General features: G+C 35.8%; 1 protein-coding gene across 1 annotated transcript; it reads right to left on the bottom strand.

Moving 5' to 3' along the window:
* Positions 1-9,918: 9,918 nt before the first annotated feature.
* LOC120782002 lies at positions 9,919-11,588 on the bottom strand. The gene is made up of 4 exons (XM_040114167.1): positions 11,509-11,588; positions 11,258-11,445; positions 10,738-11,190; positions 9,919-9,948 (listed from the first exon to the last, which is right to left on the bottom strand). Exons 2-4 carry the CDS (start codon positions 11,333-11,335, stop codon positions 9,919-9,921), a joined length of 561 nt encoding a protein of 186 aa, XP_039970101.1. The 5' UTR covers positions 11,336-11,445; positions 11,509-11,588.

Here is an 11,588-nt window from a genome sequence, read left to right as displayed (position 1 = left end):
GATTTTAATGAATAAATTCCTTTTGGTTGAAATGCTCTGCGTTGGCCGTTGAAAAGTTAAGACTATACTTCTCAGGATCATTCATTCCTTTCATTTCTTCAAAGAAATTAATGACCTTTAGAAATATGCATATTTGCATTATTTCGTTGTCATTTCCATATTCGCAGCAATAGAATTTCTATGGCATAAGTAAAGTAATGGCCGCCGATTGTCACCCCTTGCCGCTGTAGCAGCTTCGCCTACAAACATGTGTAAATATGTATGTATGTATACGTATGATCGTGAATACATATCGACGCAGATTTTTGCGAGAAGCACCAGAAAGTTGTGCAAGTTATGCTTTTTGGCTTTTGCCATCGTCGCGAAAAGACGACTAGTTGGCAAAGGCATGCTCGGGGAGGTGTTACGGCCTCTGTTTCTATGAATGAAGCGAGATCGCTTGTGGAATTTGCGCCTGAGTTCATGAATGAAATCGTTTTTGTTGTAAAATTTACTACACTTGTTCTTCGCCAATTTGGCTGCCATATTGACTTGTGAAGATCAATTTTTTGTTGGTGACTTATTCATATGTGTACGCATATGTATGTTTGTATGCTTGTGCATTATTCGGCAATGTATGCAAATATATGTACATATAAGTATATATGAATGTATGAACATGCAAGTCAATGCGCGCACATGTAATAAGTATGATTTCAATTTCTGTACGCGCACATGCGTATACATACACTCATATGAGCATGTGCAGATACTCAAGATAGGATAGAAGATGTATGCCTTTTAACATCGTATACTATACAAATAAATATTTTTCTTACTAATAGAAATTAAATTTATCATAGCAATATACATAATATACATATACATAATTATAAAATGTGAATTTAAGTTTTCTAGTTTTCTTTCATATAAAATGATATGCATTTCTTGGAATATCACTAAGAAGTATAACTTCATCCGCGCGTAGGGACTCCACGCAACTTTTATTTGTACCGCATACAGCATTCATTAGTATTGAATACATTTTGGTCGTTTGTGTATTGGACAGCATTGCACGGAGTGATGCAAATAGCAATTTGTTATCATTTTTCTTTTCTCTTTGGACGTCATTGGTGATTGATCTTATCATGATCGATTTTTGAAAATATTAATTTCTTCGCATTTCTTGGTGAGTATTTTGATAAAAATAAATTAATTCTCGTTCGAATCATCGTTTTAGTTTGAATATTTTGTTAAAAAAAAATTAAAAAAAAACAATGATTAATGAAATAAAAATCGATTGTTTTGCTAAACAAGTGTTCTGATTGTTACAAGTGCATCATATGATTTTGTGACATAATCTCAAATTTGATATTTTGTGAAAAAAATTAAAAAATTGGGCGAATTTTTTTGTTTAATGTCCGATCAGTGAGCTAAAAATTACTTGGATTTTTCGGCCAATTTTTAATTGAATTTTGTCACATTTGCAGCAGATTTTCGTGTATTTTCGTCACTTTTTGGTGCTTTTCGAGTGCAGACGATCTCGAACGTTTCATTTTCGCTTCCGAACGGTAAGACAAGAATATTTCGATTTTTTGGCCAATTTTTAATTGAATTTCGACACATTTCAGCATATTTATATCAATTTTCGTGCCTTTTCGTGACTTTTAGGTGCTTTTCGAGTCCAGAATTTGCTGGATTTCATCAATTTATTACTCAAGTTCTTTATTATCTTTAGTTTAGTTTCTTCTAAAAATGTCACGAAGAGCAAGAGCTGACATTGGACGTCAGTCGCGTAGAACGCAAAATAGATCAAACGAAAGGGAAAATCAATCGCAAGAACAGCGAGAACAAGAGATTTCAAATACAAGGGAACGTGTTGCAAGATCGCGTTCAGATCGTAGGCCGACAAGTATTAATCAAATAGTTCAAAGGCGTGCCGCATAAATCACCCAATTGATTAAAGTTTGCATAAGTTCGTGGTGATTGGAGGAATAACAAAGTATGCCAACATTGTAATGCACTGAAATTTCATAATGAAACACCTGGAATGTGTTGCGCCACTGGCAAAGTAAGATTACCAGAATTACAATACCCACCGGAACCATGGGCAACATTAATTTCAGGAACAACGCCGCAATCGAAGCATTTTTTGGATAATATCCAAATTTATAATTCGTGCTTTAAAATGGCTTCCTTTGGAGCGACGAATGTAATACGAAATAATTTCATGCCGACATTAAAGGTAATTTCGGCTCTGGAAATTTCGAATGAAGCATACAGCGATATTTCAGAACTTTTCACAAGTTCTAATCAATCATATTTTGCCTCACAATTTCAGATACAAGGGCAAATTTTTCATAGGATTGGTTGATTATTGCCATTTCCAGATGCAAAACACCAGTTCTAGTAAATCTATTTCCTTGGCAATAATGAAAATGAAGTAGATGCCCGTTGTTCAATATTCACAAGAGCCAGAAGAATAATAATACGTGAATTGCAAGCACTGTTTCATGAACATAATGATAATAATAAGTTTAAAGGTGAAGATGTATTGATTCTACGAATTCCAATGATTCCATCAGATTTACCTTTTGAATTCAAAAGACTACCGTTTCCAATACGTTTTGCATTTGCTATTACAATAAATAAAGCGTAAGGGCAATCGTTGGAATTGTGTGGAATTGATTTAGAATATCCTTGCTTTTCACACAGCCAGTTACATATATGTATGTATGTTTCGTGCTCACGTGTTGGCAAGCCTTCAGTTCTCTTTATCTACACAACAACTCACGGCAAAACCAAAAATGTTGTCTACGAAACGCTCTAAGATAGTTTAAGTGATACATAGTCTAAGATTTTAAGAAACTAGAATTAAAAGTTGAATAATAGGGAACAAAACCAACTTTATTAAAAACAAGTGTGTTTCTTTTCTTATTTTGTTTTGCCGTGCGAAGGAGGCACCGGGCCCGCTAGTATACTATAAAAATTGTAAATATTTTACGTGATATGAAACATTTTATAATATATTCAAAAAATATTATTCAATTAATTTTACAAATTTATTTTTTAAACATTATTTTTAGATTTATAAAGTCGCTTGACGCAACACCGGCCACCTTGACGTTTTGGACCTCTGCCGCCAAAACTGTTGCTTGAGACAGCAAACAAGTTGCTATCTCTCGTAGCAAGTTCACGATGGTCTCCATTTCGGCCAGCAGTGTTCCCAGTTCTTCGGCGGTGACCAGCACTTTGCCCATTGCGCGCACGGCGAGGTGTTTGGCGGACTTCACTGCCGTCTCCCATAATCCCCCGAAGTGCAGCACCCTCGGTGGTTTAAAGGGGAATCTGAACCCTTCTTCGGCGGCAAATCCCATTAATTCCGGAGACTGGGGCAGAAACGCCTCTTTGAGTTCGCGCACTTTGTGATCGGCGCCGACAAAGTTGGTTGCGTTGTCGCTGTATATCGTCTGTGGCATCCCTCGGCGACCAATGAACCTTTTTAGGGCGAGAATAAAGGAATTAGTTGATAAGGCAGAAACTAATTCTAAGTGTACTGTTTTTGGCGTGAAACAAACGAAAACTGCAATATAAGTTTTTACGGGCGGTCGACCGCGTATTTTTAATGTAGTCTAAATTGGACCACAAAAATCTACGTCACATATAAGAAAGGGACGTAGCGCTCGAAGTCTTTCAACGGGCAAGTTTCCCATTATTTGGGTTGGCAACTTCGGCTTATAATGAAAGCAGTGTGTACAGTTTTTTACGCTTCTCTTGCATTAATCAGCCATATGCGTTCTCGAAGAAGTGCAACCAACGCTTTTGCCTCTGCATGGTGATTTCGAAAGTGCAGGAACCGTAAATAATTGATAACGAAGTGCGAGTGTTTATTTAGTAATAATGGGAATTTGGCATCATATGGGAGAGGAGCATTTAAAAGACGACCTCCTACTGGGATTAATTTGAATGAAAGCGACATATCCGAGTACTCATGCAAGAACGGATTGAGTTTTTTCAAGTTTGCGGGTAGCGTGGTGCCTCTCGTCAGTTTTAAGATTTCATTCGCAAATTCCGAATGTTGGATAACCTGAGCAATCTTCAAAAACTCAAGTGTAATTCGTCAGATGTCAGGTCACTTCCCTCCGTAGGCATTTTTGATCGTCTAATCCACCGTAATAAATAGGCAACCACACGAAGCCATTTTTGATGAGAAGAGAATTTTTCGATAAGGTTCAATATTGTATTCTCTTTTACATTTATGGCTAGTACGAAAGTATTTTTAGCTGGAAGTGAGTGTTAATTGGCCATAAAGCGGGGTCTTCTAGGAGGAACTGTAGACTGCCAAACCATATTGAATTATTCAATTCATCCACGTTGCAACCCCGAGACCCTTGATCCGCAGGATTTTAATTTGTTGGCACATGTCGCCAATTTATATTGTCTGAAGATTTGCTGCCGTGAGCTCAAGACGAGGAAGAGACTTGGTCTTCAGCGGAGCCACTCTAGACTTTGCAGTAAGCAGCGTACATTTGACACCACTAGCAGATTGGCTTCGTATGTATCTGCAGCATCCGTACGCTCTTATTGAAGCGTCGGAGAAGCCATGTATTTGGCAGATAGCACTCGACTCTGGATTTACATACCGAGGAATGCTAATTGATGACAGCTGCAGTAGGTTGGCTTTTAAATTCTGACAGCTAGTATCAAGGCCCAATGGAATCGACTCATCCCAATCTAGTTTTTGGATCCAAAGCTCTTGTAGTAAGATTTTTGCTTTGGTAACTAGTTTGGCTAATAATCCAAGAGGATCGAAAAGGCGAGCAAATACTGACAGTATGTTTCGTTTAATAGCTCGCAGATCATTAAAATTGGCATCCAAAACAAATCAAAACAAATCCTTTTTCGGCCACCAATGGATTCCTAGAGTTTTAGTTGAGTTTTTGTCATTGAAGCTTAATGACTTTTCAGTACAATTACAGAACAATTACAGTGCCGTTAGTGACGGCGTTAAGCTGAAAAATCTGAATTTGCTCTGAAAGATGCTCTTTCCACACAATGAGCTGACAGTTTCTGTGTTCTTCATGTATGATTATTTTGCGGTACATTTTTGTAATGTCTGCCGTTAAAGCGTACTTATGTGAACGAAAACGAAGAAGAGTTGAGTACAATTCTTCTTCGATGGTTGGGCCTACCATTAAAAGTTCATTTAATGAAATTTGATAAGTACGACTCCGCGCATCAAAGACAACTCGTAATTTTGTTGTTGTGCTTTCGGGCCTCAAAATGCACTGATGCGGAATGAAATAGTGTGGTTCACTCGGGATCTTATTATTTGTTGGGCTCATGTGACCCAGCGCTTTATACTCATTCATGAAGTCCAGATACATTCTACGAAGTTCTGGATCTTTCAGTGTTTTCATCTCCAAGGCCTGAAACCGCCGAACTGCGATTTCATAGGAGTAACCGCGTAACTTACGGTCAGCCTTAAAGGGCATTCTGACTTGAAGCCTTCCTGAAGGTAATACTTCAGTTGTATTGACAAAAAATTTTTCACACTTGTTTTGTTCAGGTGTGAATTTGTTGCCAATTGTTTCTGAAGGAAGTTCCTCCAGAGCCCAGAATTTTTGGACTCCTGAATCTATTGACGTTAAGTCTTCTTCAGCTTGGCATAATGTGCTATTTACTTCGGGAGGAGGACTAAGACTGCTGACATATATGCCAGACACAATTCATCCCAAAAGAGTTTTCTGTAGCGTTGGTCGAATAGGCCACTTTTAATTTGGCCAACCGCCAACAAATCGAAAAAGGTTTCTGCTCCGAATAACATATCGATTTTTTGAGATTTTTGGAATTCTGGATCCGCCAATTTAATATTGTGCGAAATTTTCCAACCATTAATATTAATGGTATGGTGTGGATGATTAGCCGAAATACGTCGCATTATCCAGAATTCCGCCGAAAACGCCCGATTTAATAAATGCGCTTAATTTGACCCCGAATTTTGTACTTGAATTTCTAATTCCTATAATACTTTGTTTTGTTTTGGCGTCGAATCCACAGTTTTTGGGCCAAATCCTACGTCATGAAATTGACTTGTGATTCTGAGTCCAGCAAGGCTCCACAGCTTGATCACAGGAATAACTGCTGTTGCTAACATTACCCGATCAGGCACACTTATACTGGTATTGTCACTGGCGAAGCGAATGCATTGGCGAGTCGAATGTTTTAGACGAAAATTCGCCATGTTCATATTGTGACTGGCGAATGAACGCATTCGGTCAACTTTTTTGTTGTCATACTCAAATAATTGAGAAATGTCACACGAGTTCATCCGAAATTGACATTTTTGACGTATTAAAACTGAATATTGTGTGTTTTGAAATTTTACGGTGATTTTAAAAAACTGAATAAAAATGTTTAACAACGTCGTGGATCTATATTTTGAAGATAATTATGTTGAAAGGACAACAACCAAGTTACTTAGGCAGCGAAGGTTCATCAGGGATCACTCCAATCCCATGGAACATTCTTCAGTATTGTAAGTATCTATTGCTATAAAGTGCTTAAACAAATGTCAAACAGTGGGAAATGATTTCCAACTAGGTATTGCGCAGCCCACTGTTTCGTTGATTCTTAAGGAAACGCTCCCAACATTGGACTCCACTCTTTGCAGGGTCTGGATCAAAACGGACATAACTAAAGAGCAAAAACGAATAACAAGAAGGAAATTTTTCACCAGATCAGGAATTCCAAATGTGGTTGGATGCGTTGATGGAACCCATGTTGCAATTATTGCTCCATGTGAAAACAAACACTTGCTATGCGATGATTGTAAGTAGCAACTAAATAAATAAATTGTTACTTATTATTATTTCGTCTTAAAAAATAAATTTTTATCAGGCGTGCGATCAGGATATGGTAATACGGTGTGTTGATGCAAGATATGAAGAATCTAGCCACGACTCATTTGTGTAGAACAATAGTTCATTAAAAACATATCTGGAGCAAACGTACCAAAGAGGAGATCATAATTCGGTTTACTTAGGTAACTACAATTTATATGTGAATGTACATACATAAATACTAAAATTAAATATCTTTTAGGTGATTCTGGTTATCCACTACACGAGTTTCTATGGACGCCATTCCGAAACGCTTTACCATGAACAGCGGAATTAAATTTTAATAAAAAACATGCAAAGGAAAGGAACGTAGTTGAAAGGACAATTGGAGTGCTGAAATGCCGTTTTCGTTGTATACTAGGAGAACGTAAACTACGATAGACTCCTAGTAAAGCAACTGTGAATGTTTGTTGTGCTTTACACAATATTTGCAAATAATATAATGTAAATGATCCTGAACAAGAAACTTTTGTTGATGTAGTAGTACCACTGGAACCAGTTGAAGGAAACTTCAGTGGAACAGCAGCAGATCATCGCCGAAGACAAATTGCGAATGCATTGTCATAGTGTAGTTGCATCCCTAAAATATATGTACATTAGGGCGGTTCAAAATTTTAAAACTTTGAAATGTTGAAGTGCTCTTTGATTTTTTGGATCCTTTTGGTGAGAAAATAACTGAAAAAAAATTTGAGCTCATTCGGATAAGATTTAGAACTGCCTCAACGAATTCAAAATTCACTAATATATGCTGAATCAAAAAAAAAATTTAATAAAATTTGTACATACATATGTCTTATTTTACTTTAAAATCAATGGTAAATACAATTTTCATTATATAATTCATATTATTTCATTTTTTGTTACATATTTTCACATTCAAATATTTTGAAACAAAGTGCTTTTATTACAATTAGGGAAGTTTTTACGATGACTCTCCAGAACTTGTAATAGAAATTGCTTTTCGCTCTCGTTTGTCGTTAAGGAGTGATTAAAATTTGTTGCTAGAGCAATTGCTCTTTCAGCACTATCATTTACGTTTTTCAAAGCCATTATATATTTTTTTGCTTCATTAAAAGATTTGCTTTGATTCCACGAGTATATGTCTTCATTTAGAAAAGTGACATCCAATTTCAATATTTCAAATAAAGTATGAGAAGCAGGACCAATGAAAAAGGTTATTGTTTTATCACTCAGATCTTCTGTACCAATATATTTAACAAATCTTTTAACAGGCTTTTGCATTTTGAACTCATTTATTCGAGTCACCATCAAACTTTTCATTGTTTTAGGTACCAAATCTGAGAAAAGGGCAATTGGAGCTAGTTCTTCGCTTAAATACCATAAGTGTCGACTAAATGCAGCTGTTGCGGTCTCTGATATTATTTTTGATATGGTGCTATACTCAGAAAAATATTTTATTAGATTTAAGTCATTATAAGGTGCGTCACAGGCATTTGGACTTTGTATCCAAGCTTTTACGTATATTAATGTAATAAATATACCGAACTCAACACAAGCCTTTTGCTGGGGTTCATTAAGATGGAATTGACTTCGAAAAAGGCAAATTTTTAGAACATAGAGCAATTTTGACATCCAACGCGCGTGATGAAATGCGCCAGGAGTACGAAAACTGATACCGCGTGGAGGAGTTTCTCCCTAGAATATCAACGTTAGTTCTAATAATTCACGGTAATCTTCTCTTAACAATTGCCCTGAATTTTTCTTTAAAATATCGCTTGCAAAAGCTATTGTTTCTATTTTAAATGAGAGTAATTCATTACTTATTCAACTATCAGAACATTTCTCGTATTCGCTTCGATTAATGTTTGGCCAAAATTCCCGAAATGAACTAAATATTTTTACGCCGGGGCCAGATGTTGAACCAAATAATGCTTTAAAAATATCTCCGCAAATTACTTCAAAGATGTGGTGCCGACAAGCTAGCCAAAGAAATTTTTTTTTCAGTTTCTGCTCCAAAAGAACGCATGCTCCTTTCAAACGACCCCTATTTGATGCAGTGGTATCAAAAGACATTCCGACAATTTGATGGCACATATTCCACATCTTTATACCTGCAAAAATTGCTTGTGAAATATCTTCTCCGGTACTTTTCTCAGTTTTGGGTACTCCAAGCAGTTTTTCACTGTTTAAGCCGGAGACGACAATGGCAATTCGATCGTCCTTAGATGGCCCCCTTGAAATTGCAGGTAGTAATTTTCCATCAAAATGTATAATTAAAGGAACATTGGGCGAGAATATTCCCTTAAGGTTTGAAGCATGTTGACTTCAGAACTGACTACGCATTCTACGAATGGTGCTGACTGATAAAACAGTTTCAGAAGCATGATCCGCACTGTACGTTTGAGCAACTGCTGAAAGAATATAGGCTGCTTTCCTATAATTTGTATTAAACAAATAAGTATATTGTTAAAATACATGTCAACTTAAAAACCAAAATTAACTTTCCTGTTACTGGTGGTCGTGCGATCCAATGCGGACGCAAGATTTCCTGACATTATTTTACGCTGTTTAATTTCTTTATTTCGCGGTATTAATGTTTTATTTTGACTAATAAACTCATCATATTTATCATCATCATGATCAGACTCTTCGTCACTAAGAGAGGTTGAAAGCGTTGCAGGTTCTAATGTTTTTCGTTTTCTGATTTCTTCTTTTTCAACTCTGTCCATCATTTTCAATACCTTCGCTGCTTTTATTTCTTTTTTTTGCACATATTTTACGTCTACTCTACCCATCACATACTTGCTTTCTGACCTTTGGTCTAATAAAAATTGCTTATCTTCTTCGATTTTGATTAAATTCAAAGCATCATGATGAGCTATGTCAAAGATTAAATTAACGTTTTCCATAAACGTATTTTCTTTAGCAATCTGCACATAACTTCTGCTATTTTTATTCCGGCAGATATTGCGATATTCATCCAATATTGATGTCATTTTTCTTATAATATTCCGCCCCTCAACAATTGGAATATTTGCTTTACACCATATATCACAAATGCTTTAAACAACTATTTTCACGCTATCTCTTTGAGATTTATTAAGTTCTGAATGATGGAAAAAATAAACTTGTAAAGTATCAAGAACCGTTGATAACAGCCTGCCATCAAAGCAAAGTTTGGATTTGCCAATCAGATGAATTGTACTTTTAGATCGCGTAGAAGTCATATTTTTACTTATTAGTCAAATTATTACAAGACTATAACAAATTATTACAAAATAATTTATTATTTACTGCAATTTAAACGTACAGACTGCTTCTGTTTGAGTGCAAATCAAAACTGACAAAATATACTTATTCCGCAGTCGACGCCAATTTTTACGTTAAAGTACCGCTATTTTTGCATTTTGCTTTGCTTTCCTATTTCTTCTCGCTCTTTAAAACACGCTCTTTAAAGCCAAAGAGAAAAAAAACTAAGATTGATATGTTCAAAACAAATATTGATAAAAAAAAATGCAATAGCAAATCACTAAATTGAATAACATAACCAGTGGTAAAATTTTACGTCGTTGAGGCAGTTCTAAATCTTATCCGAATGTGCTCAAATTTTTTTTCAGTTATTTTCTCACCAAAAGGATCCAAAAAATCAAAGAGCGCTACAATATTTTCACCATGGATTTTTTTCTATGAAACTTGAATCGCCTTAATGTACATATATGTAACAAACAATAAAATAACTGAAATTAATTTTGAATTGCAGGAAATATTTTTATTTTGAGTATTTAAGTTTTTTTAATTCCAATTCTTTTAGTTTTATTTCAATTTTTTTTTTATGTCGCCTATTTTTTTCATTATTTTCTTCCTTCTTTCTTTCTTCTTTCATTTTATATAGCGCCAATTTTTCTTTTTTTAATTCGTAAATTTTTCTGTTATATCTTGAAATTTCATTACACACCGAATTAATATTTTGCATAATACCGACAAGGCTTTCTTGCGTTTCTGCTTGTTTCTCCAAAGCCTTCATACGCAAATTTTTGCGCTCCTCCACTCTGCTTGCGGGTGCCTGCCTAGACGTAATGCTAACATTTCCAGCCTGTTCAGGCTGAACCTCGACATCTTCCAAATGTGTGTGTTCTTCTTCTAAATATGCAGATGCAGGTGCAGGTGCAGTGCTTCCAAATGCGGCTCCGCTTGGATTCACTGCCTGCTGCAAGCTGAGCAACTCGTCCACGGCCTGCTCCAAAGTCGTTAAACTGTGTTGGTTGTATGGTCCTCCACCTGTGGCTGCAATCTCTTTTCGATTATATGCAATTTTCCTTTTTAATTTTAACTTGTAGTCCAACCAAACCTAAGAAATGCACAAATAAATACAGATATGTACATACATATATGCAATCAAAATTGTTTATTCTTACCTTATTCCATTCGCTGCTACTACGTATTGGAGGGCCGATATTGTTTAACTCTGAAGCAATACCTTCCCACAACTCCATCCTATTTTATTTTTGTGAAGCCAAACGGCGCCATTCCTCTGGCTAATTCAGGATTTCCTTCCATCAACTTCACCATTACCTCAAATTGCTTTTGAGTAGTTTGTTTTATTCTAAAAATAATTAAATTTGTAATGAATTAAATACAATAAATAAATTTTTAAAATTTTACTGACGTTTTCTGAATTTTAAGTTAGATTCTCGAATCAAATAAACGTTCGCCAAATTTTGACAGTTGAGGCGAAGCGAATTTTAT

Source organism: Bactrocera tryoni, unplaced genomic scaffold (genome assembly GCF_016617805.1).
Source record: "Bactrocera tryoni isolate S06 unplaced genomic scaffold, CSIRO_BtryS06_freeze2 scaffold_86, whole genome shotgun sequence".
Classification (NCBI taxonomy): Eukaryota; Metazoa; Arthropoda; class Insecta; order Diptera; family Tephritidae; genus Bactrocera; species Bactrocera tryoni.
The sequence above is the reverse complement of the archived record's forward strand: the minus strand, read 5'-3'. Positions and strand labels throughout refer to the sequence as shown.

What these genes read in the sequence shown, in the direction of transcription:
- LOC120782002 (XM_040114167.1), bottom strand. Translation starts at nt 11,335, where the DNA reads ATGGAGTTGTGGGAAGGTATTGCTTCAGAGTTAAACAATATCGGCCCT. An exon ending in GTAGCAGCGAATGGAATAAG is followed by an intron (nt 11,191 to 11,257) that starts GTAAGAATAAAC and finishes TGCATTTCTTAG; the next exon opens with GTTTGGTTGGACTACAAGTT. An exon ending in AATTAAAAAAAGAAAAATTG is followed by an intron (nt 9,949 to 10,737) that starts GCGCTATATAAA and finishes TCCATCATTCAG; the next exon opens with AACTTAATAAATCTCAAAGA.